This window comes from Balaenoptera borealis, assembly GCF_965194805.1.
Source record: "Balaenoptera borealis genome assembly, chromosome: 2".
In the NCBI taxonomy this organism is placed as follows: domain Eukaryota; kingdom Metazoa; phylum Chordata; class Mammalia; order Artiodactyla; family Balaenopteridae; genus Balaenoptera; species Balaenoptera borealis.
In genome coordinates this window covers 175795165-175811915 of record NC_138867.1, presented here as the reverse complement: position 1 = coordinate 175811915, position 16751 = coordinate 175795165, and the positions used below count along the sequence as shown (strand labels likewise).

The 16751-nt window shown below is 53.0% G+C and overlaps 1 protein-coding gene across 8 annotated transcripts in view; it reads left to right on the top strand.

The window, feature by feature from the left end:
* Positions 1–16751, top strand: part of CACNA1A (calcium voltage-gated channel subunit alpha1 A) — a 338162-nt gene that overhangs the window by 303270 nt on the left and 18141 nt on the right. For 7 of the 8 annotated variants that reach the window (XM_082381539.1, XM_082381542.1, XM_082381540.1 and 4 more), the window contains 7 exons: positions 1389–1505; positions 1850–1915; positions 2092–2207; positions 3581–3731; positions 7325–7452; positions 9650–9746; positions 12187–12292. In XM_082381539.1, the coding sequence (XP_082237665.1) occupies positions 1389–1505; positions 1850–1915; positions 2092–2207; positions 3581–3731; positions 7325–7452; positions 9650–9746; positions 12187–12292 (781 nt within the window). Of the gene's footprint in view, positions 1–1388; positions 1506–1849; positions 1916–2091; positions 2208–3580; positions 3732–7324; positions 7453–8709; positions 8807–9649; positions 9747–12186; positions 12293–16751 lie in introns of all 8 variants that reach the window. The other variant, XM_082381541.1, reaches the window with a different exon arrangement.

Below are 16751 nucleotides of genomic sequence, written 5' to 3'. Positions count from 1 at the left end.
CTTCACGGCGGGCAGTCACATCTGAGCCTCAAGTAACTGCTACCCGTGGAAGCAGCCTCAGGGTTGCCTGAAAGCCAGATTTGGGGGCAAAATCTGACTTTTAAACACTAGCAGCTATTTTTAATTTCTAAAGGAAAACTGCTCAGGCCCAACAAAATAGTTTCGTTGGCCAGATTTGGTCCATTCGTGACTTCTGGCCTCCAGTACCCCACCAGAGGCCCCAGCAGACAAGCCCCTGGACAGTCACGTAAGACCCACCATCTCCACAGCTGTCTCCCCACCCCTACCCCGACCTGGGGTTCTTCTGGCTCGGGAGGGAGGAGGTAGAGGCAGTGACTAGACAGGGGGCCTTTGAGCAGAGGCAGGGTCCACCCAGGGAGGTCCTGGGGGCAGGGACGGCCCCACCTCCCGGCCCCCAGCACCGGCCCCTCGGTGGGCCTGGGCTGACGGCGAGCTCACCCACCCACGGGCGCTGCGTACTTCCTGCTTCCTGCAGGCCTGGTCCCGTGCCACTCCACCCAATCCCAGAAGCTGAGAAGCCATCCCTGAGAGGGGGGAAAGGGCCCCAAATGCATCTTCTCCGACTCAGCGGGCAGCGAGGACTCGCCCTGCAGCCGAACAGCCCCAGCTCCCTCCCGTCCTCCCCATTCCCGCTCGCCAAGGGGGTAAGAAAAGATGCTCTTCCGCTTCTCCAGTTGGCTTCAGCCACTGCTCCTCTTGGCCGTGGGGGTGAGGTCAGGGCGGGCAGGAGAGGGTGGGCAGCTCAGCAGGGCAGGGCAGGGTGCCCGGTGAGTCCCATGACAGATGCATTTCTGGCCCGGAGCGTAACATGCCCTCGGAACCCGCACACGTCCGCCAGGCCTGAGCGTACTGGCTGGCCCCACCCCGCCCTGGTGTTTGTGCATCGTACACGTGTGACGGATTCGGCAACTTGACCCGCTTGTGTCCTATTGTCTCAGTGCATTTGGTTGTTGGGAGAAACAAAAACCATCTCGATTTTTTTCCTGATTGGATGATTCGGATATATTTTCTTTTCCTTGTTCTTTTGTTATTTCTTCCACGACCCGACCCACCCACATTCCTTTCTCTTCCTTCCTTTTTCTTTCCTTTCCCCATTGAGGGTGGGGCTGGCAGGGAGGGTTTATGCCTTTGAGTTGATGCCTTTTCCTCCCTCTCACCCTTTCTCCTCCCCACACCCCACTTCGTTTTTTCGAGTTTTTTCCTCCGCACCATTGCATTAATAGTGCTTTCTCTCCTCTCCCTCCTTATTTGGGGTCTGGCTTGCTTTTTCCTGTTGGTTGGCTTCATGTAGGGGCCTCTGTGAGTGGTGACAGCTCTGAGCCCCTGGGGGTGGGTGGATGGTCACCCCTCTTTCTCCGTCTCCCCAGAATAACTTCATCAACCTGAGCTTCCTGCGCCTCTTCCGAGCGGCCCGGCTCATCAAACTCCTCCGTCAGGGTTACACCATCCGAATTCTTCTCTGGACCTTTGTGCAGTCCTTCAAGGTGAGCCCCTGCCCCTGCCTCCAGCCCAGGGCTGAGAAGAACAATCAGGATCCCCCCGACCCCGACCTGCTCTGGCTGAATCTAGAAATCAGGGGGAAATGCCTCTATGATACACCTTGCTGAGAATGTGTTACATGCAGGGCTCTTGTCTAACTTCCTGCCCTGGTGTGTCTTGAGAGCTCCAAGGGGAATCTCCCAGAGCCACCAAAGAGGCCCACCAACCCTGGCACCACTCTGGCACAGCATGCGGCCACCCCATGGGAGTGGAGCAGTGGGACAAATGAAGGAAACAGTGTGGATAAGGGGCCCCCAGCACTATTCTTAATTGCCTTCCTTCCCACCAGGCCCTGCCCTATGTCTGTCTGCTGATTGCCATGCTTTTCTTCATCTACGCCATCATTGGGATGCAGGTGAGTGCCAGCCCCCCTAATGTTCCCAGAGCGCTCCCAAGGAGGGCCACCGCCCTTAGGTGGGGGTGGGTTAAGGGAGCCCAGTTCAGAGAGGCAGCCCCTGAAGGTTGAGTGGAGATTGCCTGGAGCCACTAGGGGGCGTGGCCACCCCTAGTCATCACCATCTAATTCCCCAGGTGTTTGGCAACATTGGCATCGACGTAGAGGACGAGGATAGTGATGAGGATGAATTCCAAATCACTGAGCACAATAACTTCCGGACCTTCTTCCAGGCCCTCATGCTGCTCTTCCGGTGAGAGGGGGGCACACTTTCATCCTTCTCTTCTGGTGGGGGGGGGGGGGGGGGGCGTGTCCTCAACCTTCTGTTCCACTGAGGTTTGGAGTGGGCGTGGGGGGGCCAAGGGACCCTGGCAGGGCAGGAGCTGAAGGCCCTGGGACGTAAACGTGAAGGCATTTTCAGGCATTATCTCACTGAATCCTCCTGAGCGTCCTGTCGAGGGATTCTTGGCAACCACACCTGACAGATGAGGAAAAAGGCTTATAGACTCTGAATAGACTCTGAGGCTTGATCCTTAATCCTGGCTGCACTTAGGGTTCCTTCATTCATTCATCAGAGTTTTATTGAGCACCTATTGTGTGCCAGGCACTGCTGTAAATACTGGGAACAAAGCAGAGACAACATTCTCTGCCCTCTGGGTGCTTATATTCCCATGGGGGAGGCGGACAATCAATCATCAAATTATAGCGGATACTAGAAGGAGATAAAATTCAAGATTAAGAGGGACATGGAGGCACAAAAGAACAAATAATGTGTGATTCCACTTACATGAGGTACCCAAAATGGGCAAATTCTTGGGGGAAAAAACTAGAATCAATATTGTCAGGGGCTGGGAGAGGGGAATAGAGGGAGTTATTGTTTAATGGGGTACAATTTTTCAGTTTGGGATGATAAAAAGGTTTTGGAGGTAGATAGTGGTGATGGTTACATGGCACTGTAAATGTGCTTATTGCCATTGAATTATACACTTAAATGCTTCAAATTATAAAATTTATGTATATTTTTGTCACACTAAATTTTTTTCTCAAGTAACAACTGGAAAGAAAAAAAAGGAAGTCTGATAGGTCACGCCTTCCTTGAGGAGGGTGATATTTGAGAGAAATAGTTGAGAGAGGGAGCCATGTGGATATCTGGGGAAGGGCAGTCCAGGTAGAGGGTACAGCAAGTGCAAAGGCCCTGAGGCAGGAGCATAGCTCTCATGTGGGAGGACAGCAAGGAGACCAGTGTGCCTGGAGCAGAGTAACCTAAGGAGAAAGAAATAAGAAATGACAATCACCTAGAGAGAGGGAAGCTTTTGAAACATACCTATGTCTCCGGGCCACATCCCAGACCAGTTCAATCCAAGTCTGTGGGAGTGGGACATTGGCATCAGCATTTTCAAAAAACATTCTCCTTGGGCTTTAATGCACAGCCAAGGATGAGAATCCCCCTCTCTGATCTCCAAGAGGAAAAAAGTGATTTACCTGGAACTTGAACTAACACCTGTCCAGCTCCAGAGCTTTAGTGTTTAACCTCAATGCTCTGCCTCCCTGGTGGGGGTGGGGGGGGGGGGTGCTGGTGTCCAGAGCTGGGTACCCAGGTCCCTGATGCCCCTTCTCTGTCCTCAGGAGTGCCACTGGGGAGGCTTGGCACAACATCATGCTTTCCTGCCTCAGCGGTAAACCCTGTGATAAGAACTCTGGCATCCTGACTCATGAGTGCGGCAATGAATTTGCCTATTTTTACTTCGTTTCCTTCATCTTCCTCTGCTCATTTCTGGTGAGTCTGTGGACATGTGTGGGTGGGTTCCCTAGACCTGGCTCCCTCTCAGGGGTGTGGATACTATAGAACGTGGCTGTGTTGCACACTTTCTCCCTCCAAGCCTTCTCTGGGCCAGCCCAGGATTAGGTTAACCAGGGTTCCTCACCCTCGGCACTGTTGACATCGGGAGCTGCGTCATTCTCTGATGGAGGTTATTCTGTGCGTGCTAGGATGTTTGACAGCATCCCTGGCCTTGATCCACTAGATGCCAGTAGCACATGCCCCACCACCCTCCCAGTTGTGACAACCAAAAATGTCTCCAGCCATTATCAAGTGTCCCCTGGGGGAGGGAGCAGAATCTCCCCCATTTGAGACCCACTGGGTGTGCTGAGGGAAAAACTAATGGAGCTCAGAGCTGGCCCCAGGACCCATCTAGTTGAGCTGTGGGAGACTCCCATCTGCCCTCTGAAAGGTGGGTGCCTTCCTCTGTATGATCAGGAGGCAGGAAAAAGCCAGCCACGTGAACATTCTCTGGGAGCTGTGGGGCTTTGCAAAATATTGAATGGGTTTTTACTAGTAAAAGATATGTTTGCCAAGAGGAGGACTCTCCTAGGACCAGAGAATATAAAGCACTGCAAGATTGAAACCAGGAGGAATGAAAATATATATCAGGAACCTCCATCCTGCTCTCTCTTTCTCTCACTCTCTCTGGGGCCTCATCTCGGCAGATCTTTTTTTGTTCTCCACTCTTCCTGGAGCAGTTTGAGCACAGTCGGAAGAACTGAAACTATCTAGGTATTTCAAGCAGAGGGGATTTAATATAGAGACTGGCTACACAGGCTTGAAAGAGCAAACAGAGAACACTGAAGTCACCAGGGATTAACAACTGCAGGAAGGCCAGGGCTGGGGTATTAAAAGGAAAAGAAGGTGTTACCAACCAACCCAGCTGCCCCTGGCACCCCTGAGGGAGTGCTGGCACCCTAGTTGTCTACTGCCCCTGGACAACTGAAGACAGTTTCCTGTGGCTGCTGTCACAAAGAACCACAAACTTGGTGGCTTAAAACAACAAAAATGTATCCTCTCCCAGTTCTGGAGGCTGGAAGTCTGACCACAGTGTTGGCAGGGCCATGCTCCCTCCAGAGCCTCTAGGATAGGATCCTTCCCGGCCTCTTCCAGCTTCTGGTGGCCATAGGTGGTGTTCCTTGGTTTGTGGCAGCATCACTCCAACCACTGCCTCTGTCATCACATGGTCTTCTCCGTGTGTGTTTGTGTCCAGATTTCCCTCTTACGAGGACAGCAGTCATATTGAATTTAGCGGACCTTAACCCAGTATGATCTCATCTTAACTTGATGACGTGCACAAAGACCCTTTTTTCAAATAAGGTCACATTCACAGGCACAGGGGGCCAGGATTTGAACATATCTTTTTGGGGGACACAGTTCAACCCACAACACAGACCCACGTGGGAAGCAGAAGGAAGCTCCTCTCCTCCTTCTCTCTCCTCCCCAGGCTGGCCCCCTAACCATGGCTCCTACGGGCAGGATGTAAGCTGCCCAGGGAGTGTGGAAGATGCTATTTTCAGAACTCAACCCAAGGACCAGTGTCTGTCAGCAAAAGCCCAACACATCCACCCTCTTCAGACCAGCGGTCGGTCTCACACTGAGAGACTTGCAGCCTAAGTCTCACAGCAACACACCCTCCAAGTCCAATGTCAACAGCCATTGACCTAGACGGTCCCTTGCCCAGTTCCAAATTCCCAGAAGAGAGTCTGAATGGGCCATCCTAGCTCCTGGTCAAATGACCACCCTTGTCTTAGTAGCTTTGGGTGCATATGGAGACACAGTCTTATATTACATCCCATCTGGGAAGGGCAGGCACCCTAGAAGACATCTACAACACTTGATCATCAGCCCTTCATAGGCAGGAATTTTTGTTTAGTTCACTGCTGCATCCCCAACACCTAGCACAGTGACTGGCCCACAGCAGGTGCTCAATCAATATCATGAAATGATGAATTAAAAATAGAGTCACTAGCAGACATAGAGAATGGGCTTGAGGACACGGCGGGGAGGGGAAGCTGGGGCGAAGTGAGAGTAGCATTGACATATATACACTACCAAATGTAAAATAGATAGCTAGTGGGAAGCAGCCGCATAGCACAGGAGATCAGCTCGGTGCTTTGTGACCACCTAGAAGGGTGGGATAGGGAGGGTGGGAGAGAAGCTCAAGAGGGAGGGGATATGGGGATATATGTATGCATATGGCTGATTCACTTTGTTGTACAACAGAAACTAGCACAGCACTGTGAAGCAATTATACTCCAGTAACGATGTATATAAAAAAAATAGAGTCACTAAAGTTAGGGACACCTAGAATGACAGGTCATTTATTAAGCACCTACTATGTTTACATCTACACATTTGCTTAATACCTACGATGTGCCAGGCCTTATACTAGGCACTGGGGAGATAAGGAGAGAACATATTTCTCTCAGTTTGCAGGGGTGTTGGGCAGACAAGTCAGGAGACAGTAGCAATACAATCTGATATGTGCTTTGATAGGGGAGACTCAGACTGAAGGAAGGAAGATTTCAAAGAGTGGCCCTCAGGGATTGTGGGCAGGGCTTAGACCATGTGTTGATCAAATTGGTTGCAAGTAACAGAAATTCAACCAAAACTGACAAGTGAAATACGTAGTTCACTAACTTATGTAACTGAAAAGTCCAAATGAGGCTGGATCCAGGCAATAGCAGACCCTGTCCTCTTTGCTGTTCTCCTTCACACTGGCTTTATTCTCAAACTTTCTCCCTATAAAGGGAAGATGGCTGCCAGAGTGCCAGCAAAAATCCCAAGGAAGGCTCTCATTGGCCACCTTGGGTAATGTGCCCCTCCCTAACCAATCACAAGGTCATGTGACCACCACCTGTGAAGCCAGCCACACCCAACAACAGCATCTAAGTATAAGGGTGGGGGTTTCCCCAGATGGCATTATCCAAAGGGAGAAAAATGATGTCCACTGAGGGAGCAACATTTACTAAGGCCTGGAGGCAAGACTGATGCAAGCACCCCATGTGCTAAAGGCTAGACGAGCACATGACAAGGTGCTACAAGATGTAGACAAATGCACGAAAATTCATCCATCCATCCATCCATCAAAGAAATATTTGCTGAGTGCTTACTTTATGCTGGGGATGGAAACATGACAGGGTTCTGGCCCATGGAGTAGTCACTCTGGTCTTGTTGGGGGTCAGGTGTGGGAGGATTTGGGGTCATGGTGGTCCCCTTGGTGTTAGCCTCTATTTAACATAGCCTCTCTACCTCTCTCTCCGATTGTCTCTGTCCATCACTGTTGGTCTTTATCTCTTTGTATCTTTCTCTGTCTCCATCTTTATCTCTGTCTCTGTCTCTCTCCCCCATCTCCATTTCTCCATCTCTCTGTCTCTGGGCTCCTCCTGTGAGCATGTGTCTTTCCTCTATCTCCCCCATCTCTTTCTCTGACTACCTTTTCCCATTTTTATCTCCCTCCCTGTCTCCCTCTGGGCCTCTGTGTATATGTGTTTGGATGTGTCTCGCTCTCCCCCACCCCATCTTGGCCCCTGGGGTCCCCACAGATGCTGAACCTTTTCGTTGCTGTCATCATGGACAACTTTGAGTACCTCACCCGAGATTCCTCCATCCTGGGTCCCCACCACCTGGATGAGTACGTGCGTGTCTGGGCCGAGTACGACCCCGCAGCGTGGTAAGCAGTCACCCCGAATCCTCCAGCCACATCACCCACCTTTCTCTGGCACTGGAGCACAGTCTAGGTCAGGATCCAGACCTTGGGGTGTTGGCTCCCTGGGGAGCTAGGAGGGATTTCAGGAAGATCAGTCTAGAAAAAAGATGAGAATCAGCACCCTCACACATCCTGGATTAAATGATTTGGGTACCACTGCTGCCCAAACCCCAGGTTTTCTGGGAGACGAGGGAGGGAATCCACCATGAGTTCACCTCCTATGAGTCTCTCCTGCCCCCACCACGGTGAGGCTTCCAGATGGTGAGGACAAGTTATCCAGGCCCCGGGAAGGAAGCCAGAGGCCTCTCAGCCTCATTTCTCCTGGGAGTATGGGGAGAAGGGCTGGTTTAGTACCCTTGGCAGACAGAATTGGCTGCAAGATCAGAGTGGTGGTACCCAACTCCCATTGGGATCCCAGGACCCTGGAGCAGGTGGTCACACAAGACCAGGGGAGAGGACACAGAGCCTTGGTGGTCCTTGCATCTTCATGGTCATGAAGGGAGTGAGCTCTCCCATCTCCACAGGCACAAGAGTGCCCCCTCCTGGTTGACAGGTGATGGTTTCCAAGGGTGGTCTCCACCCTGCTCAAGTGTATTGAGTGCCTGCTCAACACCAAGCCCTTGCAGGATGCTTAGAGCCCACCAACCACAAACTGAGGTTTCTAGTTCAGGCTGAGCTTGGGGCCTGAGAAAGCATTAAATGGGGGCCCTCAGCAGCCTGGACACTAGAGGGGAGCCTCATGAAGAAGGCTGGATGGAGTCAATCCTTGCCATTCTTTCAGCCCCGGACAAACGCTCCATGAGACCAAGAGGCTGGGGTGAGCTGCGGGGCTGGGGCTTGACTTTCAGCTGGTTCCTAACTCTTCCTCTTTTGATTTTAGGTCACAGCAGTTGGATGCTGTCCCCCTGTCCTCTATTCCACGAGCACCCCCCCCCAGCCCCCAGTGTAGCCCATGTAGATTGTGGAGGCGGGAGACACAGAGAGCCCTGGGGGAGGTTCCCCCAGCCCAGAGCTCCCAACCCACTCCAAATGAAACCCTCTGCCCCAGGGTCTGTGAGTGTCTGGGAACATCTCAGAGACCTTCACTCATCCCACATCTCCCCTACTCCAAGCCAGGGGGTCCCCAGCCCCTGGCATCATGACCTCACTGTGTGCACGGGGAGCCAGTGTGAACGCAGCTTAACCCCGTGCCTCCACTAATCCCCTCTCTTCTCCTTTCAGCGGTCGGATTCATTATAAGGATATGTACAGTTTATTGCGCGTAATATCTCCCCCTCTCGGCTTAGGCAAGAAATGTCCTCATAGGGTTGCTTGCAAGGTTTGATTTCCACTAAAACCTGCTAGCATCCATGGAATGAGTGTGGCTTGGGGTTCTTCAATATATATATTTCATATATATATATATATATATATAATCTAAAAAACAGAGCCATCTCTCTCTTTTGCACTAAACTAGAAAACTTAGCCAACAGAATGCAGTCACATAGACTTGATGAAGCATGGAACATATATCTCTCCGTTCCCTTCAGCCATTTCTGCTTGCTCTTAGCTGAAGCTGCCCATCCCGGGGTCTCAACGGCACCCCAAATCAGACACATCCGGGGGGATTGTAACTTTGCATTGACCCCCCCACCATCTCCTCCACTCTCCCCTCTTCCACCCTTCGCCTCCCAAAGCCCCCAGCCCTTCTTCCACTGCCCTGGCCCCTCTTCCCCATCTAGGCCCCCTCAGAGACCAGCCTCAGCCAAACCAGAGAACTTGACCCAGTTTTTTAAATGACACTGAACCAAAGCATTGCTTCCAAGTGAGAAGCCCCCACTTCCGTCCACGTTCCACCAGAACCATAGCTCAGAGTCAAAAGTGAATCTGACTTTTCTCTTTTCTCTCTCCCTCTCCCTGCTTGTAAGCAGTGAAATAATCTTTTTTTAATTACCTCTTCCATTTTTTTCCTCCTCTTTTCCATTTATTTGAAATACCTATTTTATCGTTCTCTGCATCTTTCTCTCTCTATTTTTTCGGCTCGTGTGATTTTTTTGTTTTGGTTTTTTGGTGTTTTTTTTGGTTTGGTTTTTTTTTTTCCTTCCTTTTCTTCCCCTCCCTCCACCCACCCTTCCTTTGGTTCTCCGTTCCCACCCCCGTTTTTTGTTTTCGGTGCTGCCAGGGGCCGCATGCCTTACCCGGACATGTATCAGATGCTGAGACACATGTCTCCGCCCCTGGGTCTGGGGAAGAAGTGTCCGGCCAGAGTGGCTTACAAGGTAGTCTAACCCTTGCCGACCACCAATGTCCGGGCACTGGGGATTTTTCAGTGCTGACCAGGAACAACCAGCCGAGTCTCTTTTTCCAGCGTTACTGTTCTTTTTTTTCTTTTTCTTTTTTCCTTTTTTTCCCCTTTCCTCCTTGAGTAAATGGATCATGACCATCCCTTGATTCTAAGCAGTATACTGTGTCCGTCCTTTCTGATCAGTGTGTCTTGGTGTTTTGAGACTCTCTTATGGCCGACACGCCGGAGGGAGGGTGAGGGGAGCCCCCAGGTCCCCCCTCGCACCTGGTCCCCCAGGAACCAAATTGGACACAAACACCCTTTGGGAGGTGGGGGTCGCCAATGAGCCCAGAGCGGCCCCCATGCCCAGACCTGGGCAGGTGCCTTGCAGGGAGGGGCTTGGACCCCATCTTTTGTATCTTGAGCCCCCAGGTCTCACGGTCCCCCACACACACCTGAAGCTGATCTCTGACCTAGGGCCTTGGGGGATCCAAGACTTCCCGGGGAGCACCCAGAGTCCCTCCTCCCCACCCTCCCCCCTGGAGTTGCTTCTCCAGTATTCCTGTCCCTAAGCCACCCATCTCCCTCCAAGACACCCCAACATGCCTCTCCATTGTTCCAGAGTGGGCAGGCGGGCCGCAGCTGGACCCCTGGACCGTGGCACCCTGACGCAGGCCATGCACGCTGCCTTGGCGGGGGCCTGGGGCGGGCAGGCACCATGGCCGACCGGGGGGGTGGTGCATGCTGGCTGAAGTAGCCGCCAGGCGGCTGGGCCGGGCCACCCCTCTAGACCCCGTCCCGGAATCTCCCTTGGCACCCAAGGACAGATGCTCTGTTCCCCCTAATTCATCCACTAGAAGTTCAGAGATGACCTTTACAGTCAGCCCCTCCAAAAAAAAAAAAAATGGTCCCATCATTCCATTCACCCATCCACCTTGGCCTACTCTGTCTACGAGAGTCCTCCCTCCCCTCTGTCCGTCCCATTTCTTCCTGCCTTGTGTAACCGCCTCCCCACAACCTCATTCCTCCTCCTCCTCCTCCTCCCTCCATGAACTCCTCCTTCCCAGGCGAGACCAGGAGATGGCCCCACCAGCCTTACCATGTACCTGTCGCTTCTCTAATTTTCTTTTGTCCTTCTCTTGGTCTCTCCTTGGCTGAGTGTGGGTGTGTGTGAGCGTGTGCAAGAGAGAGGGAGAGAGTGAGTGCCCTTCCCTTCCTGGTCTCTGTGCAGGGCTGCCACGGGTCCATAAGGCACCTTTGTGCAAATTTGAAATGAACATCCTTTGCACAGAACACTTTGTCTGTGGGAAAACAATTGGAATCCACCAATGTGGGGAGAGCAAGACGCTTTTCCACTGTCAGCTGGGAAGTTGTCATTTAAATACACAAATCCATGATTTCTAAGATGGGGAGCCCTTTGTGCAGTGCACAACCTGAACAGCTGTGCACAGTGGCCCAGTGTGTATGTGTTTCTCTGTCTACCATCACCCTCCCCACCCTGCCTCAACCCATCTCTTGTGTTCGGCTCTGAGCTTGCCATCCCCTTCACCATTTCCAACTCTGCGTTTCCTGCTGACCTGTGTCTGAATCCTCTGGTAAACATCAATCTCCATCTCCATGCCACCTCAGCCTGGGCTGGTGCACACCAGCCCAGCATCCCCTCCCACGCCACCAAGCATGGGGGACAGAGCCCCTGCCTGGGACACAGGGAATCTTTTCTTCCCTGGGCCACGGGAACACCTCCCTCACCCCTTCCCCCTGCCATTGCACAAAGAGCCAAGATCCGGAAATGCCCCTGAGATACACTTTCCACGGAGCTATGAATGAGTCTCGAGATTCCGTCTGCATGCGCCCCTGTCCGCTGCTCTGTGTGTCACGGTCTCGCTGCATGTGCTGCGCGAGGGGCCCGCCCCATCAGCAGGGGGAGTCGCCTGCCTGCCGCTTCTCGGAGGAATGATGTGGCCTGTGCCCATCTGGTCTGGTCTGGGCCGAGCCAGGGGTTGGGGGTGGAGAGCCAGCGGCGCCCCCGGCGGCTGTGGCAATGGACCCCTCTGCCTGGTTGCTGCATGCCTGCTGCGATCTGGCTTGTGCTCTTCTTCTTTGGGGTCAGAATGGAACGGAGCTGTCCAGAAGAACTCTGGGGCAGGGCAAGGATGTGGGCCAACCCTGGAAATGCCAGCCCTAGGGTCCAGCAGGCGGGCGAGGAACGGGCAGGGGCTCCGCAGCATAGGAGAGCCCCCGGTGCCCTCCCTATGAGCCACCGAGGGCAATCAGGAAATGGAACACCGGGACAGGTAACCTGAGGGTGTGGGGGGGGGCACCCTAGCCGCTGCCTTCAGAGTTCTTCCTGGGGCTCCCTGGGTAGGGTGGGTGTGGCTCACGGGATCGGGGAGGGGTGCCTGGGAATGACTGCCCTTGCCGTTGGTTTTCTGTAGAGGCTCCTGCGGATGGATCTGCCTGTTGCCGATGACAACACCGTCCACTTCAATTCTACCCTCATGGCTCTGATCCGCACAGCCCTGGATATCAAGATCGCCAAGGGTAAGGGCAGGAACAGGAGCAGAGAGGTGGGGCAGGGTGGATGGAGCCAGGGCTTCGGAGGGCTCACCCATCCACCTGCTCAGCAAATATTGAGACCTAGCTTCCCTCCCGTGTGCCGGACACCGCTCTAAGCCTGGAGGATGCAGGTTACACTTCCAGCGGGGGGAGGCCTCCCCAACGAGGTTGTGAAGGAGTCACGTGGATACCTGGGGAGAAAGCGCTCCAGACAGAGGGACCAGCGGGTGCAGAGCCCCTCCCCACACCTGGGGCTGTGTTGAACTGACTTGCGCTCTGCGCGTGGGGGCACCAAGCAGCCTCGAGAGCAGAGGAGGCACCTACTCCCTCTAAGCACAGTGGGGAGAAGGTAGGAGGAGGCCTGACATAACTCATGTGAACACAGGATGGCGGCTCGGAAGGAGGGGATATATGGAATATTCAGATTCTGGATATTTCCTGGGAGTCAAGAGGACCAGATGCTGATGCATGGAATGTGGGGTGTGAGGGAAAGAGGCAACAAGGCCACCCCCAGGGGTTGGGGCCCCAGTGCCTGAAGGATGGAGCTGCCGTGCCCTGAGACAGAAGAGATGGCAGGGGCAGGTTTGGGGCAAAGGGAGGGCAGGAGGTTGGTGTCGGAGGTGGCACATGAAGATGGTTAGGCAGGGGGCTCTCCAACTTACACTTCTGGTGGAGGCCCCCCCAGAAGGTTCTGAAGGAAGTGAGGGGATGAGTCTTCCTGGCTGGGTTGAAGATGTAGAGTCAGGAGGCGTCAGATGCTGGCAGATTTTAAGCCAGGAGACTGGACGAGCTCTCCAAGGGGATGAGTGGATCGAGAGACCCCGGAAGACTGAGCTTGGGGCCACCCCAGCATTAAAGGCGGCCAGGGAGGTGGATGGAGACCAAGGCAACTCAGGCTCCTAAAAGGCGTCTCCAGTGTGTCAGGTGCTGCCCAGCAGCCAAGGAAGATGAGGACCAAGAGTGACCGGCGGATCTTGTGCCAGGTCACCACTGGTCACTTTGACCAGGGCAGCGCTGGTGGAGGGGTCATGGCCCTCCTGCCTGGAGTGGGTTTCTGAGGCCTGGCGGTAGACTGGATGTGACTTGGCAGCTGATGGGACAGCAGGGCAGAGAGAGCAACACATGGATCACCAGAGAGAAGGAAGTTGGGAGAGTAGCTGGTGGAGGGCTGTGTCCATCGTCCAGCAGAGGGTTGGGAATCAGGGGCTGAAGAGAGAGGCCATGACTCCACCCAGCTGAAGCCCCTGGGAAGTTATGAGGAAGGAAGACTGCACTTTAGGGACACGTGTTCTTTCCAGGGTCCTGGGGAGAAGAGGGGGAGGAGGAGCCAAAACTGGAAGTTGCTCGGAGTGGGGACATTCAGGGAAGGAGACCAGCAGCTTCCAGTGGGACACTGCCCAGTGAAGGGGCGGGGCACATTGAGGACGGACATTATTAGAGGCAGGAAACATGCAGATGAAGGTAGAGAGAGCAGGAGGTGCCCCCAAATAGAGTGAGAAAGAATCAGGAGTGAGGCCGAGACTCAGGGGACAACATAAGTGTCACTTGTCTGGCACACAAGTGTAAGTTTCTTTCTCGTGCAACAAGTCAGAGGCACGTGGTCCAGACTTGCCAAGCATCTCGGTGCACGTGACCAGTGGGGGCCCAGGTTCTGTCTGTGTTGTGGCACTGCCTGCCCCAGACTGTTTGCTCATCAGCATGGTTGAAGCTGGTGGAGGTTCCAACCCAGGGAGGTGAGGAAGCAGAAGCGTGGGCAGCAGCTTTCTTGTAATCACGTGGGAAAGTGGACTCACCTTGCCGACCTACCTTCCCTGTCCTCAACTGTAAACCTTGGCAGAAGACTTCACCCTCTCTGAGCCTCAGCGCATGTATTAGCTAGCTATGCCATGTAACAAATGACCACAGATTTAACAGCTTAAAACACACCTACTTATTAGCTCACAGTTATGTAGGTCAGAAGTCCAGGTGGACTCAACTGGGCTCTCCGTTCAGGGTCTCACAAGACCAAAATCAAGGTGGCAAGGCCACCTTCTCTAGAGCTTCTGTAGAAGCTCCGAGGAAAAATTTACTCCAAAGCTCATTTAGACGTTAGCAGAATTCAGTTCCTTGTGGCTGTAGGACTGAGGTCCCTGTTTCATTTCTGGCTTTTAGCCAGAGGTTGCACTTAGCTCCCAGGGATGCATCTAATTCTTTATGTGCTCCAAATCGCTCTAACTTCCTCTGCTGCCAAGAAAATGGTCTGCTTTTAGAGGGATCACCTGATTAGGTCAGACCCACCCAGATCAGCTTACAGTCAGCTGACTTGGGACTTTAATTACATTTGCAAAGTCCTTTCATAGCAGTCCCTAGACTAGCATTTGATTTAATTTTTTTTTTTTTTTGGCTGCGTTGGGTCTTCGTTGCTGCCTGTGGGCTTTCTCTAGGTGCAGAGAATGGGGGCTACTCTTCGTTGCAGTGCATGGGCTTCTCATGGTGGCGGCTTCGCTTGTTGCGGAGCATAGGCTCTAGGCACGCGGGCTCAGTAGTTGCAGCACGCAGGCTTCAGTAGTTGCAGCATGTGGGCTCAGTAGTTTTGGCACACAGGTTCTAGGGCATGCGAGCTTCAGTAGTCGTAGCACGCAGGCTCAGTAGTTGCGGTTTGCGGGCTCTAGAGCACAGGCTCAGTAGTTGTGGCTTAGTTGCTCCGTGGCATGTGGGATCTTCCTGGACCAGGGATTGAACCAGTGTCCCCTGCATTGGCAGGCGGATTCTTAACCACTGCACCACCAGGGAAGTCCCAAGCATTTGATTGAATAACCAGAATTTTGCTGGGAAAGAAGGGGCAACTTTAGATTTCTGCCTGCCACAGTTCTGTAAAATGGGTCCAACAGTGCACCTACTCTTGGTACCTAATGCCTTTGTGTCCCAGCTGCTGTTTCCCTCTGGAGACCTGTGTTCAGGGGTCTGAAGATAACCCAAGACTTGGGTTCAGTGATTCGCTAAAAGGACTCAGAACTGTTTTACTAACAGTTATGGTTTATTACAGCAAAAGGATACAGATTAAAATCTGCAAAGGAAACAGGCACATGAAGCGGGGTCCGGGAGAGACCAAGAGGGAACTTCCACTCCCTTCCAGTGGAGTCACATGCACACTGCTTACTTCTCCCAGCAATGATGTGTGACAACATGTATGCAGTATTGCCAGCCACCCAAGCCCACCTGAACTTTGGTGTCTAGCGTGTTTATTGGGAGTTGGTCGTGTAAGCCTGGCTGACCTTAGTTGCTTAGCCTCCAGCCCCTCTATAGGTCACACTGGTACCACGTGGCTCAACGGGCCCCACCATAAATCACATTGCTAGGATAAACTATCTGGCCTGGCCCAAGGCCCCCAGGTAAACAAAAACACTCTTATCAGGCAGGACACTCTAAGGACTTAGACATCATCTTCCAGGAGCTGGTCAAGAACCAGTCATTCCTTTGGAATATGCAGGGTTTGGACAACCCAGGCCTGCTGAGTTGTCTTTTACGGCACAGAACCCCTTCTGTGGGACTTCCCTGGTGGCGCAGTGATTAAGAATCTGCCTGCCAATGCAGGGGACACGGGTTCGAGCCCTGGTCCGGGAAGATCCCACATGCCGTGGGGCAGCTAAGCCCGTGCGCCACAACTACTGAGCCTGTGCTCTAGAGCCCGTGCTCCGCAACAAGAGAAGCCACCACAATGAGAAGCACATGCACCACAACAAAGAATAGCCCCCGCTCACCACAACTAGAGAAAGCCTGCACGCAGCAACGAAGACCCAACACAGCCAAAAATAAAATAAATATATATATTTTAAAAAAGAACCCCTTCTGTGGGACTCTAGCAAGTCCAGCCTTTAGGACACTCACCAGATTCCCCACATGAGGATTTCAAGGACTCCGGGGATGTGCCTGCCATTTGGCTGTCATTGTCACTCATACCCCGGACCCTACTCAGCTCCCAGAGGGTCATGCCCCCGGCATCTCTGAGCCAGGGACCCCTCCCCGTCCTGTCTCCTCCCAAAGTTCCATGGGGCACAGCTCTGGAGTCAAGGAAGTTCAACCGAGAGCTTGGGGACAACATTTCTTTTTTTTTTTTTTTAATAAATTTTATATTCTTTTTTTTTTAATTTTTATTTATTTATTTATGGCTGTGTTGGGTCTTCGTTTCTGTGCAAGGGCTTTCTCTAGTTGCGGCAAGCGGGGGCCTCTCACTATCGCGGCCTCTCTTGTTGCGGAGCACAGGCTCCAGACGCGCAGGCTCAGTAGTTGTGGCTCACGGGCCCAGTTGCTCCGCGGCATATGGGATCTTCCCAGACCAGGGCTTGAACCCATGTCCCCTGAATTGGCAGGCAGATTCTCAACCGCTGCGCCACCAGGGAAGCCCCAAGGGGACAACATTTCTAACAGTGATGGCAGTCACAGCCATTTCAACAGAATCGCGTCT